Source organism: Saccopteryx leptura, chromosome 1, assembly GCF_036850995.1.
Source record: "Saccopteryx leptura isolate mSacLep1 chromosome 1, mSacLep1_pri_phased_curated, whole genome shotgun sequence".
Classification (NCBI taxonomy): Eukaryota; Metazoa; Chordata; class Mammalia; order Chiroptera; family Emballonuridae; genus Saccopteryx; species Saccopteryx leptura.
The window spans coordinates 194,324,141-194,351,463 of record NC_089503.1 but is presented as its reverse complement, the minus strand read 5'-3'; the positions used below and the strand labels follow the sequence as shown (position 1 = coordinate 194,351,463).

Here is a 27,323-nt window from a genome sequence, read left to right as displayed (position 1 = left end):
ACTTAAAAGAAGTCAGAATGGTAAATTTTCTTATGTGTCTTTTACCACAATAAAAAATACACAAAAAGTAACTCAGGATAGATGACCTCTGTAGGAACAAATCAGATGATGAACAGGTTGCTTTTCTGTTCCCTGTAGAATCCTTTGTGCATAATGCAGGGTGAAGAGAAAAGAGAACAACACTGGGAAGTCTTTTCCCCCTATTGTGACCCTAACCCAACCCATACAACAAACAATACTGAACAGATCAGAGACCTTTGCTTCAGACGAGAGGGTTTTTCCTGCACGTAATCTTTGTGGTTGTTAAACTCTGGTTTTGTAGCTTCTTTGTCTTTGTCAACTCGATCAGGCACCAAATGGCCATGAGCTGTCTTCATCAGAACCTCAAAGTCAGAATCCACATCATAATCCTCCAATTCGTTCTTGGGCTCAAAAAGGCCGGGCCCAGGGAGCCCACCGGCCGGCACCCTGGAGAAGACCTCCGCGCACTCGATGGGCATGCTCAGGCGGTAGAACATGATGTCGGAGATGCTGTTCTGGGAGCCGAATGACTTCTGAGTGACCTTCAGACAGGGGGAACTGTCCACTGTCCCATCTATTCTGGTCACCTGGCAAATAAAGCAGCAACAGTTCAATTCTGACCACCATCGTCAACTCAGTTCTTCCAAAGACCACGTGAATCACCCTTAAAACCCTAAACACGGCTCCACATGGTGTGATTCTATAATGAGGTGACTGAGAAGGGAGCACTGTGTTACAGATATACTCAGAGTTCTGCTTCAAACTCAGAAGACGGTTTAGGAAATTCATGTTATAATTGTACATATCTGGACTGAACTTGACATTACCTATATAAAATGAAAATAACTAACTGTTCATCAGTCTAGTCAGCTACCCATAAAATACTTGAAATCAAGGCTGACTCTATGCTTAGAGTTCGCTACTATGTAACACATTTTTAAGTAAGTGACAATAATTGTCCAAGTAGAACTCCCATACATAAAGATATTCCACTCCTTTTGGCAGTGGTCAAATATTTTAAAGTAAAAGCAAACCTCAATATGTTCATGGTTTGACGGAACTTGGAGAAACTGAGGAAGTCGCTTGCTTAGCCACATGGTAATGTCCCTGTTTGTATTAACAGCAAAGGGTTCATAGCCTTCTTGTAAGCCACAGATGGTGAAATACTTCAAGGTGCTCACGTCCTTCCCAAAGTTCATCCTCCCCACTTGAGCCACCCCAAGGCTGCACACAGGTATGAATCCTGGAAGGAAAAAAACATCAAACTCTTCAGTTTCATTAGTATGAGGCCCTGTTAGTACAGAATGACCAAAAGTATTACTCTAGAATTCTTATTGTTGTGAGAGATGTTGCCTGGTGAAGACAACAGTGGAATAAAGAAAGAAGCGCCCTTAAGTATTAGCTGTAAGGTGCAAAGAGCAGTATTTAATCTTAGCATCATAATTTATGAACTGCAGCCCCTAAATAACTTCCTTCTTTACCTTAGACTTCTGTGCAGTGAGGTAAATGCTAAGTAGCCGCAGTGCTCTGGGATCTAGGGTGCACAGTCACAGAAAGAGCCCCACCCCACAGTCCCCGAGCATGAGGCTCTGTTACAAAAGGAATGTGACAAAGTAAGTTGTCAAAGTGTGTTGCTCCCTCATCTGGCTAATAACCTGAACTGCACAGACACCAAACGGCCTGAACTCCAGAGTCCTGTATACATAACTCCAAGGAGAAAGGGTTGGAAGAAACATTTTAAAGGTTTTCATCCACTTTGATTTTAGAAGAGAATTCTGCCTTTTTCTGTAGGGTATACTAGATCGAAGCATGGAAAAAATGTATACATAAGCCCTGGCCGGTTGGCTCAGTGGTAGAGCATCGGCCTGGCATGAAGGAGTCCCGAGTTCGATTCCCAGCCAGGGCACACAGGAGAAGCACCCATCTGCTTCTCCACCCCTCCCCCTCTCCTTCCTCTCTGTCTCTCTCTTCCCCTCCTGCAGCCAAGGCTCCATTGAAGCAAAGTTGGCCCGGGCCTGAGGATGGCTCTATGGCCTCTGCCTCAGGCGCTAGAATGGCTCTGGTTGCAACAGAGCAACCCCCCAGATGGGCTCAGCATCACCCCCTGGTGGGCATGCCAGGTGGATCCCGGTCAGGCGCATGCAGGGGGTCTGTCTGACTGCCTCCCCATTTCCAACTTCAGAAAAATACACAAAAAAATGTATACATAAGTAAATATCTTGATATAGTTGCTAAAATTATACTGAAATTCCTCCATCTGTCCATTTTCTTTCAATGTCACAATCACAGTAGCTTATGTAGAGAAAATGCAAAAGCTAACTAAAACATGAAATCAAAGAGTAAGCTAAAAGAAACAGGAAACTAAATCAAAGGCAATAGCAAATGAGCAGCAGGGGAGTAATAAATAAAATGTTTCAGAAGGTAAATCCAATGTGTAGCAGGGTGAGTTAAGTCCTTCCCTTGATTGAATAAAAGAGGAAACTACATCAATTCTGTTCAATGTTTCTTCAAATTCTTTTGACTTAATTGTATTTGACAAAGGGGATGAGATAGCATTTTTTGGTTAGGGCAGTGTTTACGTGCTCTTCACTTCCTTAGGAAATGAAGGAAACTTTATACAGAAGTTCCAGTACTCAGCACAATAAACAAGGTCAGTATTGAAGCACAGACTACAAATTAGAGAATCCAAGTCATGGGTCCTAAGAATAAGCTAATAATTTTCTGCTATTGCGATTCATATGTCTTCCCTTGATGAAATTAGTGGCAATAAAAGCAACACATAATTTTCAAAACAGCATAAGACGATAGAAATTACATCCAGTAATTCAAAATGATTTCATACAGTCTGTAGTCATCAACATAAAGTCAAATAAATGGTGCACAACAGTGGCACCGACGCGAAGCAGGACGTCATCCAGCTGTGCTCCAGAAAGTGTGAATGATGAGGTTCTAGTGAAAACTTTAAAAATCACAGCTGTGTCTACAGTGGTGACAGCTCCTGGAGCAGTAACCAAGGAAAGCTGTTTTTTTGTGTGTTTTTTTTTTTGGGGGGGGATGGCGAAAAACAGGGACAGACAGACAGGAAGGAAGAAAGATGAAAAGCATCAATTCTTTGTTGCAGCACCTTAGTTGTTCATTGATTACTTTCTCATACATGTCTTGACTGGAGGCATCCAGTTGAGCCAGTGACCCCTTGCTCAAGCCAGCGACCTAGGGCTCAAGCCAGTTACAGTTCTGTTGCTTTAATAGCCAATATAAGACTGAGCCAATGTATGATTTTAGCAATAAAAAGAAATTACGAACATGGTAAAAATGCACAGCACAGATGTAAAGAGAAGCCGAGTGTGAAAACAATTTGAAAACAGAGCAATCATAAAATCTTTTAAGCACTTGAGCAATCACAGTATACTCCTGTGCTAAAAAACCTGCTGACTCTAATGGTTTTTCTAACTTGTTCCTTTGAACCCTACACGTCTCAATGCCTGTCTTGGGTAACTTAAGGAGCTGATCTCAGGGCCTCAAATTAGTTCCACCCATAGAAGATCTACTCAGTTTCTTATTGTTTAGAAAGCTCTGAAAAGTAAGGGAAAGGGAAATTTCCACTCCTGGAAAGCACTTGAAAGGCACAGGTATAGATAAACTCCACAGCAGAAAACTTAGGATCATAACTGACCCTACAAAGCTAATGCTTAGGGTCATGGCTCCATAAATATACAACCCACCTCACAGATTAAAAGCCTACGTTTTCTAACATATCCAACAAAGTCCAATGATATGGGCCACACAATTTCCAGACAATTCACCAGAATGATGTATGAATTCCAAAACAGACGCATCAGTATAAGTTTCAAGTCATTTTAAAAATTTTCATCGTTATTCAAGTCAAACAACAGAGTTGTTTATGTGACTAGGTCCTCACAGAGTCTCTCAGTCCTGCTGTGTCTGCGCTTAAAGAACAGTGATGGCCATTTGCCTTGTTACCATTCTGGCCTCATTTTGTGAATATATGTGGTACACATTAAAGAAACAGAACCCACATGGGCATTTGAAGATTTTTAACTCCCAAAGAAGGAAAGTATGGTATGCAAACATTTTTTTAAAAACAACCAATTAAAAAACTAAACTATCAGGTCAATACCCTTAATATTGGCCAGTAGACAGATAACACATGATCTCAGGGCCTCCTCCCATGCTAATGCTCCTAAGGACAATGCCAAAGAAGGAAGAACCCAGCTGAGGGTCAGAGTGCCAGACTCACCACCCAGAGATACAGGTGCACAAAACAGAAATTCAGTTATGAAAATGCAAAATTCCTATTAACTTCACAAATCTATACTTGGGAAATAATGGTCACACCTTCTCAGAAGCTTCCTGAATGAGTAAAATATAAAACATAATGCAAATAATGAGCTGGCTAACTTTTGAAGATCAGTGACAAATTTAGAAGTTAAAAGTAGTGATTAAGGTGCAGCTTAAAACCAAGATTTGATATATATTTTAAAAACAGGATATATCCAAAAGACATTCTGAGAAAAAAAATACATTAACTCATTTTGAAATGATACTTATATCTGACACACACAGAAAAACGTATAGTTTTGACTCATTCACACAGCCATTATTGTTTTATTGGCTGGTGTCACTATTTGACAATCTAGGGTAAAGAGGCTAGTGTCCCTGACTAAATAGTCAGGTGATACATGTTTTAAATTTTTTGCAGCACACCTGTTGAAAATTACTGCTCTAGAGCAACCCTGTCCAACAGAACTTCCTGGAACAGTGTTAAGTGTGCTATTCCCATTCTGCCAGTAGGGGGCAACACAAGCCAGAGCTCTGCACTGAGCCCTTGAAATGTGGCCAGTGCTAAACTAAGAAACTCGATTTTAAACTTCATTTAAGTTAATGTATGAATTATTCATCTCTATCATCTCAGCATCCAGCAGAGGGCCTGAACAATAAGGTTCTCATCATAATTTTTATGAAATGAATGGAGAGAAAGAAGCTATAAGCAGCTTATTAAAGAGGAAAGTTTTAAATAAAAATTTAACATTTGTGGGAAATGACCCTTTTGCCTGCCATTTGTATTTTCTTATGTTCATAAAGCCATTTCTGCTTTACTGAAATCCTAGCTCAGCAGTGTGTAGACAGCACTTCTGTTAAAGTAATTTCAACGGTGTCTGATCAAACAAACCTGTGGGCACCCATGTGACAGAGCCACAGCTTGTCAGCCCTCATCCTCACACAGAGATGGCAGGCACAAAGCCTCAGAACAAAGAGCCCCAACCCCACGCCACCCCCCTGCACATACTTACCATCCCCCACGTCAAAGTCCTTGAAAGCCAGTTCTGAACCTGAGTCATCAAGGAGGATTTCGCCGTTCAGTGTGAACATCATGGTGTGTTCAGTCATGTCCACCATACACCCCACGACATCGCCGGCTTGCCAAGAGCGTCCATAGTGCTCATTGCCCTGGTGCCACCGCTGGGCCTAGGGACAGAAGACTCATTTGTCACAGAGGAAGCCAGGAGAACAGCACCCACCGCTCCCTGTGGGACTCACAGCAGCCCCTCCTTCCAGTAGGTAAAGTAGCAGAAGGAAGAGCCCCAGCCAGCACACTGCTCCACTACAAGGCCCTAGGCATCCTAAGTCCCTGATAGTAACACTGTGTGTACTGACTCGAAAGCTGTTTCTTGACTTGAGAGCCTTTCATGCTAAACCCTACTCCACATACTATCTATTAAAAGAAAAACTCTAGCTCTTTAAAAAAAAAATTTCCCTACAATGAATGCTTCCCAGGACATTGGTGGGTTTTCTTTACTCCCCAAAATACAAAGAATTATGAGCAGAGAATCAAGCTAGGAATTTATTGTTAAATGACATGCTAATTTTCATCCATTTCAAAATAAAATTCCATTCCTTAGAACCAATGGCACTGATACTTAACAGAATAAAAATCTAAAAACAGTTCCACATACAGGATAGTGCCAAGGTAGGTTTACAGTTGTTCACATAAAAATATAATAAGTACTTTTCTATGGAATCACAACTGTAAACCTACTCTTGCCCCACCATGTATAATAAAACAAACAAAAAAAGCTTCAAATCAAACCTAAAAATGTTTTCTGAAGTAAAAAGTTAAAGACTGAATATAGATGACAATACTATATTACAAACAAATAAAATTTCATTTATAAATATACTTAAAACATAGTTGGATAAATGTGACTTGTCAATCTGTAGAACATTCTACTGATGCATGGGTACAAAATTAGCTATATTAATTAATTTTCTAGGTAAATCTTTTAACTTTCCCTTTAAGCGTCACATTCACTGTGATCTGGTGTGTCCTGGCATATAGTCCCCAATGCAAAACAATAATAGGATTCTTCTCAAGTAGGTTTTCTTCTCATGGTAGGTTTTAGAAATTTTATTTAAGGAGTCAAAAGGTGTTAAAGTTTTTCATCTTAAATACAAAAACAGATTCAGGAAATGTAATATTTTAGAACAAAGTGGGCCATCTGTCCTAGAAGACACAATACTCATATCTACACGCACACCTATATACACAACTTTCAACTCTACATGATTGTTTATTCTCATTGTCTTTGTTCAATTAATTAAAGTTTTTCTCTCATATGAAAAGGAATACAAATACACTGAAGAAAAATTAGAAAATACAAATAAAAGAATAAAATAGTTATAATTTTATCAACCAAAAATGACTACTATTAATTCTATTGTGGCAATATTTATATGGACACATTTTTATTTTTAATATTTAAATAATATATACAGATAAAATAATCTTTAAACATTTATATGCTGTATAAGTAAATAATAAAAGAGGCACCTGACCAACTTCCCACAGCATAAGAAGTGAAAATTATTAAGAATGTTGAAAACAAAAACTTTTTGTGATTATAAACCACATCACCTCTAATATTCTTATAGTTATTAATGTGTCTGTTATTCATTACTGCTTGAGGATAAATTTCTCCATGGAACTACTGTGTCAAAGAATATACATTTTTAATTTAGTACATGTATTTTTAACACTTATTTTTTTTTTTGTATTTTTCTGAAGTTGGAAACGGGGAGGCAGTCAGACAGACTCCCGCATGAGTCCAACCAGGATCCACCTGGCATGCCCACCAGGGGTCGATGATCTGCCCATCAGGGGGTGTTGCTCTGCTGAGACCAGAGCCATTCTAGCGCCTGAGGCAGAGGCCATGGAGCCATCCTCAGCACCTGGGCCAACTTTGCTCCAATGGATCCTTGGCTGCAGGAGGGGAAGAGAGAGACAGAGAGGAAGGAGAGGGGGAGGGGTGGAGAAGCAGATGGGGGCTTCTCCTGTGTGCCCTGGCCGGGAATCGAACCCAGAACTCCTGCATGCCAGGCCGACGCTCTACCACTGAGCCAATCGGCCAGGGCCCATATTTTTAACACTTTTGATAGTCATGGATGATTCATCTTTCTGATAACGATTTTACTGTATTTGTGGGGTGGAGAAAAACGTTTTCAAACTACAAGGGTGAAAGCTTCCCTAGTAACAGCTGTTCCAGCTGTGCACTGTGAGAAGTGCTGCCGTCAGGGCACTAGCACGACGGAATGCCAGGGTACGTGTGCGTGGCAGCCAGGGAGCCTGCAACTCCATGTCTGGCACCCAGCAACGTCCACTCACCTTAAAGCCGTCAAAAGCGAAGGCGCGTTCATCGGAGCCGAGCTCCTGATCAGGTTGGCAGCCTGGCCTGCTCCAGCCAACTCTCATGTCCCCAGCAGTGACAGCCTCGAATTCAAAATACCACCTGCCTGCCTTCACGGCGTAGGTTTTCTCAGCCCGGAAGATCCGGAACCGCTCCCCGGTTCCACTGCACACCTCAGCGCGGGCAGCTGTGAAGGCGAGGAGTGGCTGGTGACCAAGATGCGGTACACAACTTTAGTGATTACACCTATGGTGACAGGCTGAGGATAATCTTTAGTCTCATCTCCAGTCACATTTTACAAAGGGTGCTCACATGCATAATCAGCCACAACAGAGGGAGCGGCTTGATGGCCTCAGGACGCTGTGGGTGTAGTGATGCTCCTTTTCAGGAGTGAAGAAGCTTTCCGGAGAAAGCAGCCTGCCTGCCGCCCAGTGGTTTGGAGGAAGATGAGATGCACGTGAGGCGTGGATGGAACGAAGAGAGCGAGGAGACTGAAACACTCCACACAGAGATGAACAGACATTTGTGGGCAGACAGAAGAGGAGGAAGCAGCCAAGCAATGGGGAATAAAAAAGCTATACAGAGCACAGAAGGGTCACCATCCACAAACTCCCAGACAGGATGGCTGGGAACTGAAACTCCCCCTTGACCACATCTTCACTAGATTATGCTACCCACAAACAAAAATGTTGTGTTAAGAATTTAAGAATGGCCTGACAAGGCGGTGGTGCAGTGGATAGAGCATCAGACTGGGATGCGGAAGACCCAGGTTCGAGACCCCGAGGTTGCCAGTTTGAGCGTGGGCTCATCTGGCTTGAGCAAAAAGCTTACCAGCTTGGATCCAAGGTCGCCGGCTTAAGCAAGGGGTTATTCAATCTGCTGAAGGCCCGCAGTCAAGGCACATATGAGAAAGCAATCAATGAACAACTAAGGTGTCGCAATGCGCAACGAAAAACTAATGATTGATGCTTCTCATCTCTCCGTTCCTGTCTGTCTGTCCCTGTCTATCCCTCACTCTGACTCTCTCTGTCTCTGTAAAAAAAATAAAATAAAATAAAATTTAAAAAATTAAAAAAAAAAAAAGAATTTAAGAATGAAGTAAAGAAAATGGACTAAGAGATCCTAGCACGCAATAGGAGTTAATTTAATAAAATGATCAGTAATTGCTTTTTGGTAACGTTTGCGGAAATTATAGGGTACACAGCATAACTGTAACTGCTGATAAACCTTTCAAAAGCTGGGTCAAGTTTATGAATTCAAGCAACACTTTGTTTTCCACCTTTTCCCCACAACACACATGTGCACACACAGGCATGCACCTGACCACCCAGCCTGCTCCAAGCTGCTCTTTCTGCACCGGTAACAGCTTCACACTCAAAATGCCACCTTACGTGTGTGCTTGTGTTCACACACACACACTCACATCATGCCCTATATTCAAACAGCATACTGAAAAGTAAATGCATTAACACAGGTTAAAAATAATATACTTATAATATAGTGTGTCCGTAAAGTCATGGTGCACTTTTTTTTTTTAATAATTTTATTTTTAATGGGGTGACATCAATAAATCAGGATACATATATTCAAAGATAACAAGTCCAGGTTATCTTGTCGTTCACTTATGTTGCACACCCATCACCCAAAGTCAGATTGTCCTCTGTCACCTTCTATCTAGTTTTCTTTGTGCCCCTCCCCCTCCCCCTTTCCCTCTCTCTCTCTCTCCCCTCCCCCCGTAACCACCACACTCTTATAAATGTCTCTTAGTTTCACTATTATGTCCCACCTACGTATGGAATAATACAGTTCCTGTTTTTTTCTGATTTACTTATTTCGCTTCGTATCATGTTATCAAGATCCCACCATTTTGCTGTAAATGTTCCGATGTCATCATTTCTTATGGCTGAGTAGTATTCCATAGTGTATATGTGCCACATCTTCTTTATCCAGTCATCTATTGATGGGCTTTTTGGTTGTTTCCATGTCCTGGCCACTGTGAACAATGCTGCAATAAACATGGGGCTGCATGTGTCTTTACGTATCAATGTTTCTGAGTTTTTGGGATATATACCCAGTAGAGGGATTGCTGGGTCATAAGGTAGTTCTATTTTCAGTTTTTTGAGGAACCACCATACTTTCTTCCATAATGGTTGTACTACTTTACATTCCCACCAACAGTGTATGAGGGTTCCTTTTTCTCCACAGCCTCTCCAACATTTGCTGTTACCTGACTTGCTAATAATAACAGCTAATCGAACAGGTGTGAGGTGGTATCTCATTGCCGTTTTGATTTGCATTTCTCTAATAGCTAAAGAAGATGAGCATCTTTTCATATATCTGTTGGCCATTTGTATTTCTTCCTGGGAGAAGTGTCTGTTCATGTCCTCTTCCCATTTTTTTATTGGATTGTTTGTTTGTTTGTTGTAGAGTTTTATGAGTTCTTTGTGTATTTTGGATATTAGGCCCTTATCTGAGCTGTTGTTTGAAAATATCATTTCCCATTTTGTTGGCTGTCTGTTTATTTTGTTGTCAGTTTCTCTTGCTGAGCAAAAACTTATTAGTCTGATGTAGTCCCATTCATTAATTTTTGCCTTCACTTCTCTTGCCTTTGGAGTCAAATTCATAAAATGCTCTTTAAAACCCAGGTCCATGAGTTTAGTACCTATGTCTTCTTCTATGTACTTAATTGTTTCAGGTCTTATGTTTAGATCTTTGATCCATTTTGAGTTCATTTTAGTACAGGGGGACAGACTGTAGTCCAGTTTCATTCTTTTGCATGTGGCTTTCCAGTTTTCCCAGCACCATTTATTGAAGAGGCTTTCTTTTCTCCATTGTGTGTTGTTGGCCCCTTTATCAAAAATTATTTGACTATATATATGTGGTTTTATTTCTGGGTTTTCTATTCTGTTCCATTGGTCTGAGTGTCTATTTTTCTGCCAATACCATGCTATTTTGATTGTCGTGGCCCTATAATAGAGTTTGAAGTCAGGTATTGTAATGCACCCAGCTTCATTCTTTTTCTTTAGGATTGCTTTGGCTATTCGGGGTTTTTTATAGTTCCATATAAATCTGATGATTTTTTTGCTCCATTTCTTTAAAAACTGTCATTGGAGTTTTGATGGGAATTGCATTAAATTTGTATATTGCTTTGGGTAATATGGCCATCTTGATTATATTTATTCTTCCTAAGCAAGAACAAGGGATATTCTTCCATCTCATTATATCTTTTTTGATTTCCCTTAACAATGGTTTATAGTTTTCATTATATAAGTCCTTTACATTCTTTGTTATGTTTATTCCTAAGTATTTTATTTTTTTTGTTGCAATCGTGAAGGGGATTATTCTTTTGAGTTCGTTCTCAATTTTTTCATTGTTGGCATATAGAAAGGCTATTGACTTCTGTATGTTAATTTTGTATCCTGCGACCTTACTGTATTGGCTTATTGTTTCTAGTAGTCTTTTTGTGGATTCTTTGGGGTTTTCGATGTATAGGATCATATCATCTGCAAAAAGTGATACATGGTGCACTTTTGACCGGTCAAAGGAAAGCAACAAAAGACAATAGAGGCCTGACCTGTGGTGGCGCAGTGGATAAAGCGTCGACCTGGAAATGCTGAGGTTGCTGGTTCGAAACCCTGGGCTTGCCTGGTCAAGGCACATATGGGAGTTGATGCTTCCAGCTCCTCCCCCCTTCTCTCTCTCTTTGTCTCTCTCTCCTCTCTATCCCTCTCTGTCTCTCTCTCTCTCCTCTCTAAAAATGTATAAATAAAATAATAATAAAAAAAGACAATAGAAATGTAAAATCTGCACCAAATAAAAGGAAAACCCTCCCAGTTTCTGTAGGATGATGTGGCAGCATGTGCGCATGTGCAGATGATGATGTAACACTGTGTATATAGCAGAGCAGCCCACGGCCATGCCAGTCGAGATGTGGACGGTACAGAGGAAAGTTCAGTGTGTTCTGTGGCTTGCTAAATTCGCATCCATGACCAAAGTGCAACGTGAATATCAGGGCGTTTATAACAAAGCGCCACCACATAGGAATAACATTACTTGGTGGGATAAGTGATAGATATGTGTATTCCAAACTGCCCTCTTGATGTTCCACTTATCTGTCAGACTATTGCCCCTGAGACAGAGGAATTCCAAGAAGCTGACAAGCTGCCCCAAGGAGGGGCTCCGGACACATCAGGACTTTTGATTCAACACCCACATGCTCGAAGCCCCCCAAGGAGGAGCATTCTGGACATACCAGGACTTTTGCCTCAGTATCCCCTCAGGCTCTCCCAAACACTATTATAACTCGCCCCTAGTCTGTAACTGGTCCTCCTCTCCCCAAGAGAAGTGCCTGGCAGGGTTCCTTTCTTCCTTTCAATAAAGCCTGTTACTCTGGTCTTTTGGACTCCCATGGATTCCAACATTTGGTGCTGAAACCCGGGACAGGGTACTAACTGCCTGGACAATCCCTCTTTGCTGTCCAAACTTACAACCAGGGAAGCAATGTGCAGCGGCAGCTCAATCCGGGTTTACTCCCTGATTCTGTTTGGACGTGTAATTGTAGGTCAATTGGCCGGCAGTCTAACCCTGTCCTGAACCCCTGCTGGACCAGAAAGGTAAGGAGTTTCTCCCTTCTCCTTCCTCGGTTGGCCTCCAAATTTCTAAAAACACCCCTTCCTGGTTGGATGGTTTTCTCTGACACGCCTCACGTTTTGCGGGGTTTGACTTTCAGTCTCAGTGGACTACATGGAAGACTAGGCGCCTAGCCAAACCTCTCCACTCTCTCGGACTTCTCTTCCTTGGAGCTCCCTGACAGGTGGTGACAACCTCTATCAGGACGACTCCCCCACACGGAGATTCTTTCCTCTTGGGACAGTGACAAAGGTGGGGACGCCCCCTCTTGCTCACCTGTCTCCATGGCTCTTCAGAGTCTAAGCTTTTCGACCAGACCCCTCTAGGATGTTTCATAGAAAACCTCACCAAACTCGGTCTCTCAGACCTCAAACCGAGGAAATTAATCTTCTTCTGTAACACGGCATGGTCTCACTACAGACTAGACAATGACTCCCATTGGCCTGAAAACGGGACATTCGATTACAATATCCTAAGAGATCTTGACAATTTCTGCCACCGGACAGGGAGGGCATCAGAAATTCCTTACGTGCAGGCTTTCTTCTTCCTTCTCTCCTGTCCTTAATTTCTATTCTACACGCAGGCCGTTTTTGGCCAAAGAAACCTCACCTCATTCACCTGCAATACCACACTCTCTCTTTCTGCTCTCCTGCTGGCCAGGGGCCCCTCCCTTCTCCACAGTGTTCTTAAACCCCTCCTCCCTCCTTACAGATGGGTGGCTCTGTCCCTTTTTCTTCTTTGACCCATTCCCCCACCCCACCGGCTTCGGCTGTTTTTTTTTCTTCCACAACACATCCTTACCCCTCCTCAGAGACTGACTGTGCCTTCCAATACCCCTCGTCCTCTCCCCTCTCCTCAGAACTCTAAATCCTTTTGACTCCTCTGACCACGTGGCGCCACACCAATACTTTAATCTCCTCCTCCTCCTCCTACTCCAGAATCTGACCCTCCTTCTTTCCATCCAGCTGCTCACACTGTCCCTCCGTCTGCTTTCTCTCTTCCTCCCCTCTATGCTGGCAACTCCCTGCCATCTCGAAAAACTTAAAAAGCAGAATTATATTAAGCTATGTAAGTAATCTGTCTTGTCTCTTTGTTTGTCAGAAAATATCTTTAGTATAATTTGAATTGGAACAAGTAAAGCACGCTCATTTAAATTCCTTAATTCATAATATGTATCTATCTGAAGTCTTTGTTTAATGTGTAACTGTGTCTGTTTATAAGGCCTTAAACCAATAATTACCCACCTCTTAAACCAGGTTTACTCATCCCCACAGAATCTCCCTGCAATACCCCCAACCTTCCTGTTCGAAAACATTCAGGGGCTTATCTACAAGCCTTACACTTAAATCAATGAGGCAGTAATTCCCCTCCATCCAGTAGTCCCTAACCTCTATAAGTTACTGTCACATATTTTCTTAAACACCACTCACTTCAGGGTTCTAGACCTCAAGAATGCCTTCTTTACCATTCCTCTACACCCTGACTCTTACTTTCTGTTTGCCTTTACCTGGACACTAATGCAGCCCAGCACTTACATGGACTGTCTTACCCCAGGGGTTCAGAAACAGCTCACACCTGTTTTGGCAGGCACTAGCTCAGGATTTAACAGCATGCAATCTCAAAACTAGTACTCTTTTACAATATGTAGATGATCTACTCCTCTGCAGCCCCTCCTTCCCTGCCTCAAGGAGACACACTACCACCCTTCTTAACTTCCTCGCTATGAAGTGATATCGTGTCTTCTCTGCTAAGGCTCAACTTTATTCTCAACCGCCACCACCTGAAGCCTCACCATAGATCAAACTCAGATCCTCCGCAGTCTCCAACCACCTACCACCACAGATCAAATCTTTTCGTTCCTCAGTCTAATAGGCTTCTTTAAACACTGAATTCCCAATTTTGCTCTTAGTCAAGCCCCTCAGTGAGATCTTCTGAGCATGGCTTTTAAGGTCTATAATGACCAAGGAAGTAACAGAAAAGGCAAAAAAGACCCAAAAGAAGTCAGGAAATACCAGATTTTAGCTTCAGTGCCCTAAAGGGCTGATAGAATTCCATCAGGGCCCTACTTCAAGAGTGGAAAAAAGGTCATTGAGTTGAAGCCTGCCAGGCTTCCTGGCCCCATCAAGGGACACACTTCTGCTGTGGAAAGAGGGACATGAGAAGGTAAGCTGCCCCCTTGCTCCATGGAGGGAGAGTTCAGTCTCTTCTAGCCCTGCTCCAGCTACCTGTGACCTGACCTTGCCCAACATGCTGGGAATCGTCACTGAAGGCCCAAGGAAGCCTAAGGTACTTCATTCAGAAGCCTAAGGTACTTCTTCCAAATAGCAGATAATCTAATCTCATTTCTTGTAAACACAAGGGCCATCTACTATGCCTTGCTTGAATATTTAAGTTTTATTTATCCCTCAAAGATCTCTACTGTAGGTATTGACAGTCTGAGTTTGTTACTTTATTTAATGTATAGTATCTCCTTTGTTCGTCTTATCTCAATTCCCCATGCCTATTATAGGCTGGGATCTGCTAATTCCAGCTAGAAGCAGTGGTCATTAGGACTTAAACTCTAACTGCAATGTGCAGAAATGTAACCACCCTTTCCCTAAGTACTTGCAGGATTTACAGGTTACTCAGCAAACTGTTCAAAGACTGTCCAAGAGGCATTTCCAGCATTACATCACCCAAGGACTGACTTTCACATGGACAGGTCCACACATTGTGATCCCGACAACTCCCACTGCTGCTAAAGTAGAATTACAGAATGCCTTACTCCAATCACAAACCTGAAGCTGGTTGGTCTACGTATGGCAAATATATGAAAAAACTAAGGACTCCTTTAGTCAGGCTTTGGGAAAAGGGAAACTAGGATAAAAAGAAAGTCAGCTTAATTGTCACTAGAGGTTAAAAATTTTTAAATCAAGAGTTCTGACTGGAAAGGAATTGTATGGTTTTGCTAATAGAAGGTAAAAGGTATGGAAATACTTTTGAAAGAAAAAGAAAAAGCAAGTTGTTATGAAGGCCAGTTACTTCTGGATAAGAAAGTGCATGAAAGCTGAAGGTTTATGTAAGTTGTAGAAGGTTTGTGCAGGTTGTAGGAGATTTTTACTGAGAAAAAAGAATTTGTACAGTCAGAAAACTGGTTTTCAAAGAATGTTTAATCAGTCACCTTAGCTAACAATCCTCTACTCTCCCCACTTACTGGGACGACTCTTTCCTCCACCCTGACCATGTGGAGCTCAGAAACAGAGAAACGAAACCGAACCCTTGTCCTTCTATTCTCTGTTCACCTCTCAGCCTGCCTCACCCAATCAGGTGCTTTCTATTTGTGTGGGACCATGAGTATATGTATCTCCCTACTAATTGAACAGAAACCTGTACCCTAATCTATCTCACCCCAAATATCAACCTAATCATCCTACTCCGTGAGCCTCTTTCAATTCCTAGTACACTAACCGTCAATCTAAGGACCAAATGAGTTATACAGGTAATTTCTCTTCTTGTTGCTTTAAAAATTTCTATAAAAGTAGGTCTAGGGGCAGGGGGACCAGCCACTTCCCTGTCTTATTTCTACTCTCTCTCTCTCTGAAGACCAGCGAATTCGTATACATGGAATCAGTGGTTTCACACAAACTGGGTGTCTTGACTATTGCCTTTCATTGGTCCACTCACTCTCCTATTTATTTTTCTAACTTTTAGACCCTGCCTCTTACGTTTTTTCACTAGTTTCTTACAGAACCACGTACAGACATTCGCGAATCAGAAAACTGGAAAAATCTACCTAACCCTACACACCAACCCTGAAACCTGCCCTCGCAAAACAGAAAAATCTAAAACCCTATATCAGCAAACCTCCTAAATCCTATCTTTCAACCCTTACAGGTTCCCTAACCCTAAAGCTCTCCTGTATCCCTGAAGAACTAGGAGAATGAATAGCATTCACCTCTTAATGCTTTTCAGTCTTTTACCCTTCACAGAGTAAGGAGACAAGACCGCTGGGTCTTCTTGGCTGAAGAAGAGCCTACAAACGGACATGAAACATTTCTTTTAACTCAAGCTAACTGCTCTCTCCAGGCTGCCAGGAAAGAATATCTCTAACTTTACCATGGAAGAACTTTCACCCCCTGCCATACAACCCTCCTTATCTCTGCATTCCTGATCTCCAAATACTTGCCCCCTTCTTTATTAAGTTCCTACAGACCAGAATGAGAGAAATCTCTAGGATTACCTACAATCAAATGCTCCTACACTCCTATTCCCCAATACCCCAAGGAGAACTTCACGAGGGAAATATCAAATAGGTAGGGATGACAGCAGGAAGAAGCTGCCCCTCAGCCCGAGAAGTTCCCTCCTGAATGTTCTCCAAACCCCCTTCCTTTTCAACCACACATATTCAGTCCTTCTAAAAACTTACACCAACAGGTTTCCTGCCTCTCAAAATCTCCATATGTCCTCCCATTCGAGTGGAACCAGACCAGCATGTCTCATGAGGCTCATCCAGGAGACCATGTATCACCATGTCACTCTGTTCACTTGGCACTCGCAGCAAGCAACTAACAACTATTACCTCGCAAAATTATTTTACTTCTTCACTCAGGTTTTCGAGGACATCGCTTGGTTCAGACCTTACAGCATGGAAATTGACGACCTCCTTAACTGGATGAGGGACTTGGCTTGGCAAGATTCCCTTCTTGAGTTCTCTCCAGAAGAAGCAATAATTTTCCAATTTTTTCTCCTCTTTCTCCTCATCACCCCTCACCATATATTATAAAATTAATAACTGCCTTTCTTTTATATGTAACCACAGAGTTGAGAAATGATAGATACGTGAATTCCAAACTGCCCTCTTGATGTTCCACTTATCTGTCAGACCTCACCCTTACTGGACTATCACCCCTGAGACAGAGGAATTCCAAAAAGCTGACAAGCCACCCCAAGGAGGGGCTCCGGACACACCAGGACTTTTGATTCAACACCCACATGCTCGAAGCCCCCCAAGGAGGAGCATTCCAGACATACTAGGGCTTTTGCCTCAGTATCCCCTCAGGCTCTCCCAAACACTATGTAACTCACCCCTAGTTTGTAACTGGTCCTCTTCTCCCCAAGAGAAGTGCCCAGCAGGGTTCCTTTCTTCCTTTCAATAAAGCCTGTTACTCTGGTCTTTCGGACTCCCATAGATTCCAGCAATAAGTAGTTGAAGGAAACCAGCAGTTTGGTGGAGAAACCCCGTTCTGGTAGGCCATCAGTCAGTGACGAGTCTATAGAGGCTATAGGATAGCTACCTAAGGAGCCCTAAAAAATCTGCATGAGCCCACATTGAACTGCAGTGAATAGGTATGAAACTGGGAGAGTTTTCCTTTTATTTGGTGCAGATTTCACATTGCTATAGTCTTTTGTTGCTTTCCTGTGACCAGTCAAAAGTGCACCATGACTTCATGGACACACTGTATATGGACCAGGAAGTTAAAAGGATGACTGGTTAATATCAATAATTTTTAATTATATAAATACACCTAGAGGATTCTAGATGTATGAACTTTTAAAGAGACTAGCCTACCTTCATTACTTACTAAATCAATTATAATTTTAATACGTAATTAGATCTTGCCTGCCCTCTAGTGGCCTATGGTTTTTAAATGTCAGTTTGCAGTGCAGTTCGCATAAATCCTTTGATCAGTCATTTGTGTGTATCCTGTTCCAGAGTCTGGGTGAGAGGTATACTAGGAACACAGTATCATTAAAACTTAGCCCTTAATCTCAAGATTGCTTTATTTAAAGATTTTCTTTTATTTATTCATTTTATAGAGGAGAGAGAGAAAGAAAGTGAGGAGGAGCAGGAAGCATCAACTCCCATATGTGCCTTGACCAGGCAAGCCCAGGGTTTCAAACCGGCAACCTCAGAATTCCAGATCAATGCTTTATCCACTGCGCCACCACAGGTCAGGCAAGATGGCTTGTTAAAGTCATAATTCCTGAAATTCTTGTTTGAGTAACAGCAGCCTTGATAAAGTATATTAGGAATAATCTGCTGACTTCATGTTTTAATGTCAATTGATTATATTTATCATAACATATAGTAATTATTTTTATACACACTTACATGCACTAGAATTCCCTATCAAACGTGTATAAATGTAGAGTGTTTACAAGCAAGCAAAGCCTAAGAACTGCATACCAGGGTCAGTGGTGCAGCCCACTAGCTGTGTGCATGGTGCCTGCATCTGGGCTCAGGAAGGGTTTTGTTCCCTGATTTAATTTGGCAAGTGTTTATAGAGCAGTATGCAAAAAAGTTTGTTACAGATTGGGTCTTTTTTTTTAATAACTTCTGTGGATCCAGATTTTCACTTAGTATTAACATTTTATCAAAAAACAGAATGCTGAACTGTTGTTTCTTAAACCATGGTTGTAACCGCCCCTAAATGATATCAAGATTGAAAAGAGGTATAGCTACAAATCCTATAGACATTAAAGTGCTAATACAGGAAAATCAGAACAACTTTTGCTAATAAATATGTCAACTTAAATAAAATAAATTAATGTATTGAAAAAATATAACCCATCAAAACTGACACAAAAAGAAACAGGAAATCTAAATATCTCCCATAGCTATTAAAGAAATTAAATTCATAACAGACACCTATCCTACAGTATAAAATTCTAGGTGCAAATGGTTTTAATGACATATTCTCCAAAACATTTAAGGAATAATAATGTCAAACTAACACAAATTCAGAAAACAGAAGAGGAGGGAACAACTGAACTTCTAAGGCCAAGTCAGATTCTGACAAAGTGCAAGAAAAGAAAGTACATAACAGCATTCCTTCCTTATAAACATATGTGAAAATCCTTAACAAAATAGCAAATAGAATCCAGCTACACATAAAATTTGAGACTACACCATGACCACATAGAATTATCCCAGAAATACAAACTGGTATACACATTTAAAAAAATGTTATTCACAATATTCATACCCCATGATAAGCACTAAACATTGACTACTATTACTATTTAAGGTCTGGACTCCTATGCCCATGGTAAACTGAAAGTATTAGTCAATAGAAGATATTTAAAATAGATTTTAAAAATGTTCTATCAAAACAAGGCACTATACTAAAATATAGAGTACTCTTTCATTTTTGCCTAATTTAAAATATGAGTATTAATATTGTGAAGATAATAAAAATCTCATTTAAATTGGAGTTGGAAGGGCCTGAAGAGGGATTACTCATGCCCTACTACTCAACACCTCAAACAGGAAGAAAAGTATTTACTATCTCCAACAGAAAAACATTTTTCTTTTTTTTTTTAAATAAATTTTTATTAATGGTAATGGGATGACATTAATAAATCAGGGTACATATATTCAAAGAAAACATGTGTAGGTTATTTTGTCATTGAATTATGTTGCATACCCCTCGCCCAAAGTCAGATTGTCCTCCGCCATCCTCTATCTAGTTCTCTGTGCCCCTCCCCCTCCCCCTAACTCTCTCCCTCCCTCCCTCCCATGTCCTCCCTCCCCCCACCGCTGGTAACCGCCACACTCTTGTCCATGTCTCTTAGTCTCGTTTTTATGTTCCACCAATGTATGGAATCATGTAGTTCTTGTTTTTTTCTGATTTACTTATTTCACTCTGTATAATGTTATCAAGATCCCACCATTTTGCTGTAAATGATCTGATGTCATCATTTCTTATGGCTGAGTAGTATTCCATAGTGTATATGTGCCAATCTTCTTTATCCAGTCTTCTATTGAAGGGCTTTTTGGTTGTTTCCATGTCTTGGCCACTGTGAACAGTGCTGCAATAAACATGGGGCTACATGTGTCTTTACGTATCAATGTTTCTGAGGTTTTGGGGTATACACCCAGTAGAGGGATTGCTGGGTCATAAGGTAGTTCTATTTGCAGTTTTTTGAGGAACCACCATACTTTCCTCCATAATGGTTGTACTACTTTACAGTCCCACCAACAGTGGATGAGAGTTCCCTTTTCTCCGCAGCCTCTCCAACATTTGCTATTACCCGTCTTGTTGATAATAGCTAATCTAACAGGGGTGAGGTGGTATCTCATTGTAGTTTTGATTTGCATTTCTCTAATAACTAATGAAGCTGAGCATCTTTTCATATATCTGTTGGCCAATTGTATGTCTTCCTGGGAGAAGTGTCTGTTCATGTCCTCTTCCCATTTTTTTATTGGATTGTTTGTTTGTTTGTTGTTGAGTTTTATGAGTTCTTTCTAAATTTTGGATATTAGGCCCTTTTCTGAGCTGTTGTTTGAAAATATTATTTCCCATTTAGTTGGCTGTTTATTTTGATATCAGTTTCTCTTGCTGAGCAAAAACTTTTTATTCTGATGTAGTCCCATTCATTTATCTTTGCCTTCACTTCTCTTGCCATTGGAGTCAAGTTCATAAAATGTTCTTTAAAACCCAGGTCCATGAGTTTAGTACCTATGTCTTCTTCTATGTACTTTATTGTTTCAGATCTTATATTTAGGTCTTTGATCCATTTTGAATTAATTTTAGTACACGGGGACAGGCTGTAGTCCAGTTTCATTCTTTTGCATGTGGCTTTCCAGTTTTCCCAACACCATTTGTTGAAGAGGCTTTCTTTTCTCCATTGTGTGTTGTTGGCCCCTTATCAAAGATTATTTGACCATATATATGTGGTTTTATTTCTGGGCTTTCTATTCTGTTCCATTGGTCTGAGTGTCTATTTTTCTGCCAATACCATGCTGTTTTGATTATCGTGGCCCTATAATATAGTTTAAAGTCAGGTATTGTAATGCCCCCAGCTTCATTCTTTTTCCTTAGGACTGTTTTGGCTATTCGGGGTTTTTTATAGTTCCATATAAATCTGATGATTTTTTGTTCCATTTCTTTAAAAAATCTCATAGGAATTTTGATGGGAATTGCATTAAATTTATATATTGCTTTGGGTAATATGGCCAGTTTAATTATATTTATTCTTCCTATCCAAGAACAAGGAATATTTTTCCATCTCATTGTGTCTTTTTCTATTTCTCTTAATAATGCCTTGTAGTTTTCATTATATAGGTCCTTTACATTCTTTGTTATGTTTATTCCTAGGTATTTTATTTTATTTTTGTTGCAATCGTGAAGGGGATTATTTTTTTGAGTTCGTTTTCTAATATTTCATTGTTGGCATATAGAAAGGCTATGGACTTTTGTATGTTAATTTTGTATCCTGCGACCTTACTGTATTGGTTTATTGTTTCTAATAATCTTTTTGTGGAGTCCTTCGGGTTTTCGATGTATAGGATCATATCATCAGCAAAAAGTGATACCTTTACTTCTTCTTTTCCGATATGGATGCCTTTTATTTCTTTGTCTTGTCTGATTGCTCTGGCCAGAACTTCTAGCACCACGTTAAATAAGAGTGGAGAGAGTGGACAACCCTGTCTTGTTCCTGATTTAAGGTAGAAAGTCCTCAGTTTTATGCCGTTTAATATGATGTTGGCTGATGGTTTATCATATATGGCCTTTATCATGTTGAGATATTTTCCTTCTATACCCATTTTGTTGAGAGTCTTAAACATAAAATTTTGTTGTATTTTATCAAAAGCCTTTTCTGCATCTATTGATAAGATCATGTGGTTTTTGTTCTTTGTTTTGTTGATATGGTGCATTACGTTAACCGTTTTGCGTATGTTGAACCATCCTTGAGATTCTGGGATGAATCCCACTTGATCATATTGTATTATTTTTTTAATATGTTGTTGTATTCGGTTTGCCAGTATTTTGTTTAGTATTTTAGCATCTGTATTCATTAGAGATATTGGTCTGTAGTTTTCTTTCTTTGTGCCATCCTTGCCAGGTTTCGGTATGAGGGTTATGTTGGCCTCATAAAATGTGTTTGGAAGTTTTGCTTCTTCTTCAATTTTTTGGAAGACTTTGAGTAGAATAGGAACCAAGTCTTCTTTGAATGTTTGATAGAATTCACTAGTATAACCGTCTGGGCCTGGACTTTTATTTTTGGGGAGGTTTTTTAATAGTTTTTTCTATTTCCTCCCTGCTGATTGGTCTGTTTAGGCTTTCTGCTTCTTCATGACTCAGTCTAGGAAGGTTGTATTGTTCTAGGAATTTATCCATTTCTTCTAGATTGTTGTATTTGGTGGCATATAATTTTTCATAGTATTCTACAATAATTCTTTGTATATCTATGATGTCTGTGGTGATCTCTCCTCTTTCATTTTGGATTTTATTTATTTGAGTCCTGTGCCTTTTTTCCTTGGTGAGTCTTGCCAAGGGTTTGTCAATTTTGTTGATCTTTTCAAAGAAGCAGCTCCTTGGAAAAACATTTTTCTACTCTACTACTACAGCAAGAAAAGGAGGATCTTCTCACCTGGGAACCATTCTGCCAATAAAAAACTACTGTACTTAGAATTCCCAGTTTCCTCCAATGGACTCTCTGTTTACAACCTCTGATCGCCCCCTTTTCTCTATAAAAGAACATTCCTCTCCTTTGTTCTCTGGACTAGTGGGTGGTTCACCATTAGACCACATGTCTTTGTTGTTCCTCTAGAAATATCTGGCTGTATATTTGTTTATGGACAAGAATATCAACTTATACTCCAGGAACAAAGGATTAACAGGGTGACTGCTTTAAATCATATTTGTGTGTGTGTGTGTGTGTGACAGAGACAGAGAGAGAGAGAGACAGAGAAAGGTACAGATAGGGACAGACAGACAGGAAGGGAGAGAGATGAGAAGCATCAATTCTTTGTTGCAGCTCCTTAGTTGTTCATTGATTGCTTTCTCATATGTGCCTTGACCAGGGGTCTACAGCAAAATGAGTGACCCCTTGCTAAACCCAGCAACCTCAGGCTCAAGCCAGTGACCTTAGGCTTTAAGCCAGTGATATTTGGGCTCAAGCCAGTGATCATGGGGTCATATCTATGATCCCACACTCAAGACAGTGACCCCACACCCAAGCTGGTGAACTCTGCTCAAGCCAGATGAGCCCACACTCAAGCCAATGACCATGGGGTTTCAAACCTGGGTCCTCTGCATCCCAGTCCGACACTCTATTCACTGCACCACCACCTGGTCAGGCTAAACCATATTCTTAAAAAGTATTATTTAAAGGTCCAAGATGGCAGTGGAGTAGGTGGATGTTACAGTCACCTCCTCCCAGGAACTAATGAGCTACAACTAAATTTAAAAACAATCATCCTGAATAACCAACTTAAAATTAAATAAAGAGGAAAGAGGAATCTTATAGCCAAAAACTCACAGAATTAGCCACACTAAGACTGGTAGGAAGGACAGAGATGTGAAAAGGGTTGGCCCAGCTCCCATAAATGGTGGTAGAGATTCTGCTGGGTTATCTCAGCTGCAGGGGTTTCCCCTGCGAACCTAACCCTCAAGCTAGGTTCCCTGGACCAGGGCACCAGAGCCAAAAGAAGCTCCCACATAGCATTCAGCTATGAAAAGCAGTGAGTTTTTTTATCTTCCAGAAAGAGGCAGAGGTCCCGAGATATGAGCACTGTCTTAAAAGGCCAACACACAAAATCTCAATCACAGCCACTTACCCCAGGCTCTGACAGGGGGAGGTCTGAGCAGATTAGAGTCATGGGAGTACAAAATATTAGCAAACTGGATCTATCTATACATTAAAAAGGTCATACACCACGGTCAAGTGGGATTTATTCTGGAGATGCAAGCTTGGTATACCATACACAAATCAATAAATTTGATACCATCACATAAACAAAATTTAGGATAAAAATCACTTGATCATATCAACAAATACCCAAAAAAAGCATTTGTAAAATCTAGCACCCATTTATGTTAAAAACTCTTAGCAAAGTGGGAACAGAAAAAACATGCCTTAATGTAATAAAAGCCTTAGATGACGAAACCACAACCAACAGTGAGTATGAACTCAATGGGCAAAAACTACAAACATTTCCCTTAAGATCAGAAACAAGACAGGGATGTCCACTATCACCACTCATTCAATATAGTGGAAGTTTTAGCCGCAGCAATCAGACAAGAAAAAATAAATAAAAGGAATCCAAACTAGAAAGGAAGAAGTAAAACTGTCACTAGTTGCAGATGACAGGATACTCTATTTAGAGACAAGATCTGGAAACTGCCCAAGTGCCCTTCAGTAGATGAGTAGATTAAAAAGCTGTGGTATATTTATACAATGGAATACTACTCAGCCATTAAAAGAAAGGGATCTTACCTTTTGTGAGAGCATGGATGGACCTGGAAAGTTAAAATAAGCTAACCAGAGAAAGACAAGGACTATGTGATTTCACTCCTATGTGGAATCTAATGAACAAAATAAACTAACAACCAAAATAGAGATGGACTCATAGATAGAGAACTGGCTGACAGTTGTTAGGGGAGTGGCTAGGTGAGGGGTGTGGAGGAATTGAGCAAAAAAGACAAAAAATAAAAATCTCATGGATATGAACAACAGTGTGGTGATTGTGGAAGGGAGAGGAGGTAGAGGAGGGTACAGGGGATAAATGGTGATGGAGAAGACTTGACTGGAGGGAGTGCACAGAGTGCACAGAGATGCATGTAGAATTGGGCACCTGAAACCTGTATAACTATGTTAACACTGTCACTCCAATAAATTCAATTAAAAAACATATTATTTAATAGAAATGTATTCTTCATAAAGCCTTTAAAATTCGTTTGTTCAACACATATTTTAGTGCCTATTCTGTTTTCCTTAAAGCAAAATACTGCACTAATATTGCCCACAAGAGTAAGTATAAATCATGAAAATTTAGAAAGCAGTAAATATAATTTACTCTCAAGAACAACTAAAATCAGCTGTTCTGAAGGATAGCTGGTGGACTGTGGCTGTGGCTGGGGGTGACAATATTAGAAGCAGACAGTTAAATGTGCACCTGGACTCTTAGGAAACGTAAATCCATTTCCTCCATTTCCCCCTCTGCGGAATTACTGTGGTCTTGAGCCACTCTACTGAGAGATGGGTCTAACCCTTCAGTACCCTTCAGGAAAAAAGTGTTCTTATCTACACACTGCATACAACTTACATACTGAACCACTCTGTCTGGAACTTCCCCTTTCATTCATGTATGTGGCTTTAAAAAAACCATTCAGGATTTGTGATTCAGGGAACCAAGTACACCTGCATTACCATGGTCTTGGTCTGGCGCCTCCAGGCTGTAGCCGTAGCCTAGCAGCGTGCGCACCGCCTCCCGGAGGCTGTCCTTGTTGGACTTCTTGGTTCTGTCATCCAGAAGGGTGTAGGGAACAAGACGAGGGTTTCTTCTGTTCTTGATATCCTGCAGAAAGAAAAAAGGTGTGTCATCAAAGTAATACCAACAACTTTTGGCAATGAGACAGTGACTACAAAAAAATTAAAATACAACCAAATTCAAAGCCCCTGAGGGTAAAAGCTGCCCCTTCCCCACTCCTTTGTCTTCTCAGACTACAGAACTCTCGGAAATACTATCAATACAAGAGATATTTCAGCAAATGAATGACTGCATTGATTTACAGCAAGACCTCACCACAGAAGAAAAAGTAAAAATAACCACATCAACAACAAAAGTCAACAGGAAGAATCTCTTTAACTATCTACCACCAGCCACAGTCACAGCAATGGGCTCACTTAGAGAACATAATTTCCCACCACAGCTCACTGACAAGTTTTGGCTCTAAGAAGAGCCAACAGGACTGGTCACAGTAATTTTGAGTCAGCAGACTCCATGAGGCTGCTATCTCTTCTGAAGAGAACACTCAGTATGTTCCAAAAGGCCATCCAATGACCTCAAATAGCTTTAAAATTATGCATCAAGTTGACTCTCTCAACCAGAGAAATCAGGTTAATTCCAGACTTAACTATCAAACTATTATAAAAGAGGCTCCAAGTGCAAAATGTGGTTAAAACTGTATTTAACAAAGCAGGAAAACAGGCTCTCTTAACTGTCTGGGCAAAAAGATGCTGAATTTTAGAGTAAGCACCTAGCAGGCTCTCACAGGAGGCAGAGAGGTACCTGGGACAGTGGGTCTCTACACTCACTGGGCTGCTTCTGTCAAACTCATCCCTCCCAGAAGCCCATGCAGTTCTCATCAGCTCGGCATAAAGAGCAGTGGGGAGGCTGGCAGAGTGCAAAGCTCCCCAACAAACAAGCAACATAGCGGGGCAGGAGCAAGGAAAGCGGCTCCCACCCACTGCTTCCTGCTCTCCAGTGAACTGTCCTAAATACTCATCCTGCACACAGGAGCACCTGGCACACCTGCTGGCAGAATCACCAGGTTGCCTTTTGGGGACATGGGTCCCAAGCTGTGCAAGGTAAACAAAGGGTGTGAGCAGAGCACAGCTTCCTGGAAGCAGCCAGCACCCTCTGCTCCAGCAGGGTCTCGGCCCTCCCTCTGTAGCAGTCTGGGAGCCTCTAAGGGATCAGTCACACTCTGGAGATGGTGCCTGGGAATGTGACTGCGAAGTGCAGCTCCCAGGGCCCCACGCACAGTCACGGCTGAAACCAACTGTGCGACAGAGACAAAGGAGGGGCAGCAGCAACTGCTCTCCAGGAATGCGTCTGAACTAGAGCATGTTACATGGGGGTGATGGAAAAGTAAAGACTGTCTCAAGATTCCAGCACATGTGAGCTGTGCCACATGGGAACTTGGCAGGCGATGGGGAGGGAGCAGGGAAAAGGAAAAAGAAAGGATGCAGAGAGGGGAGGGCTTGGGACTCTCTGACAGAGCCTGCCATTTTCTGAGACAGGAGGACCTCATGCACAGGAAGAAGCACCTCCAGGAAGAGGCGGCTCAGGGAAATCCTGGCTTGTCCAATGGAGTCACGAAGTGGTCAAGGCAAATTGAGAGCCAGCGTGGACCCCTTCCCCTCTGCATGTAAGGTTCAGATTCTCTCTGCTTACACTGATTTAGTGTTGACATTCTCATCCGGTTCAACAAGTTTAATTCAACATTAAAATATCATATCATTTTATGAGGTAAAACA

The 27,323-nt window shown here is 41.1% G+C and overlaps 1 protein-coding gene across 2 annotated transcripts in view; it reads right to left on the bottom strand.

The window, feature by feature from the left end:
- The window catches only part of LOC136404475 (ryanodine receptor 2-like), a 650,806-nt gene that overhangs the window by 228,610 nt on the left and 394,873 nt on the right, over nucleotides 1-27,323 (bottom strand). For both annotated transcript variants that reach the window (XM_066383777.1, XM_066383773.1), the window contains 5 exons: nucleotides 25,491-25,638; nucleotides 7,703-7,911; nucleotides 5,334-5,508; nucleotides 1,056-1,264; nucleotides 256-608 (listed from right to left, as the gene is read on the bottom strand). In XM_066383777.1, the coding sequence (XP_066239874.1) occupies nucleotides 256-608; nucleotides 1,056-1,264; nucleotides 5,334-5,508; nucleotides 7,703-7,911; nucleotides 25,491-25,638 (1,094 nt within the window). The remainder of the gene's footprint in view (nucleotides 1-255; nucleotides 609-1,055; nucleotides 1,265-5,333; nucleotides 5,509-7,702; nucleotides 7,912-25,490; nucleotides 25,639-27,323) is intronic.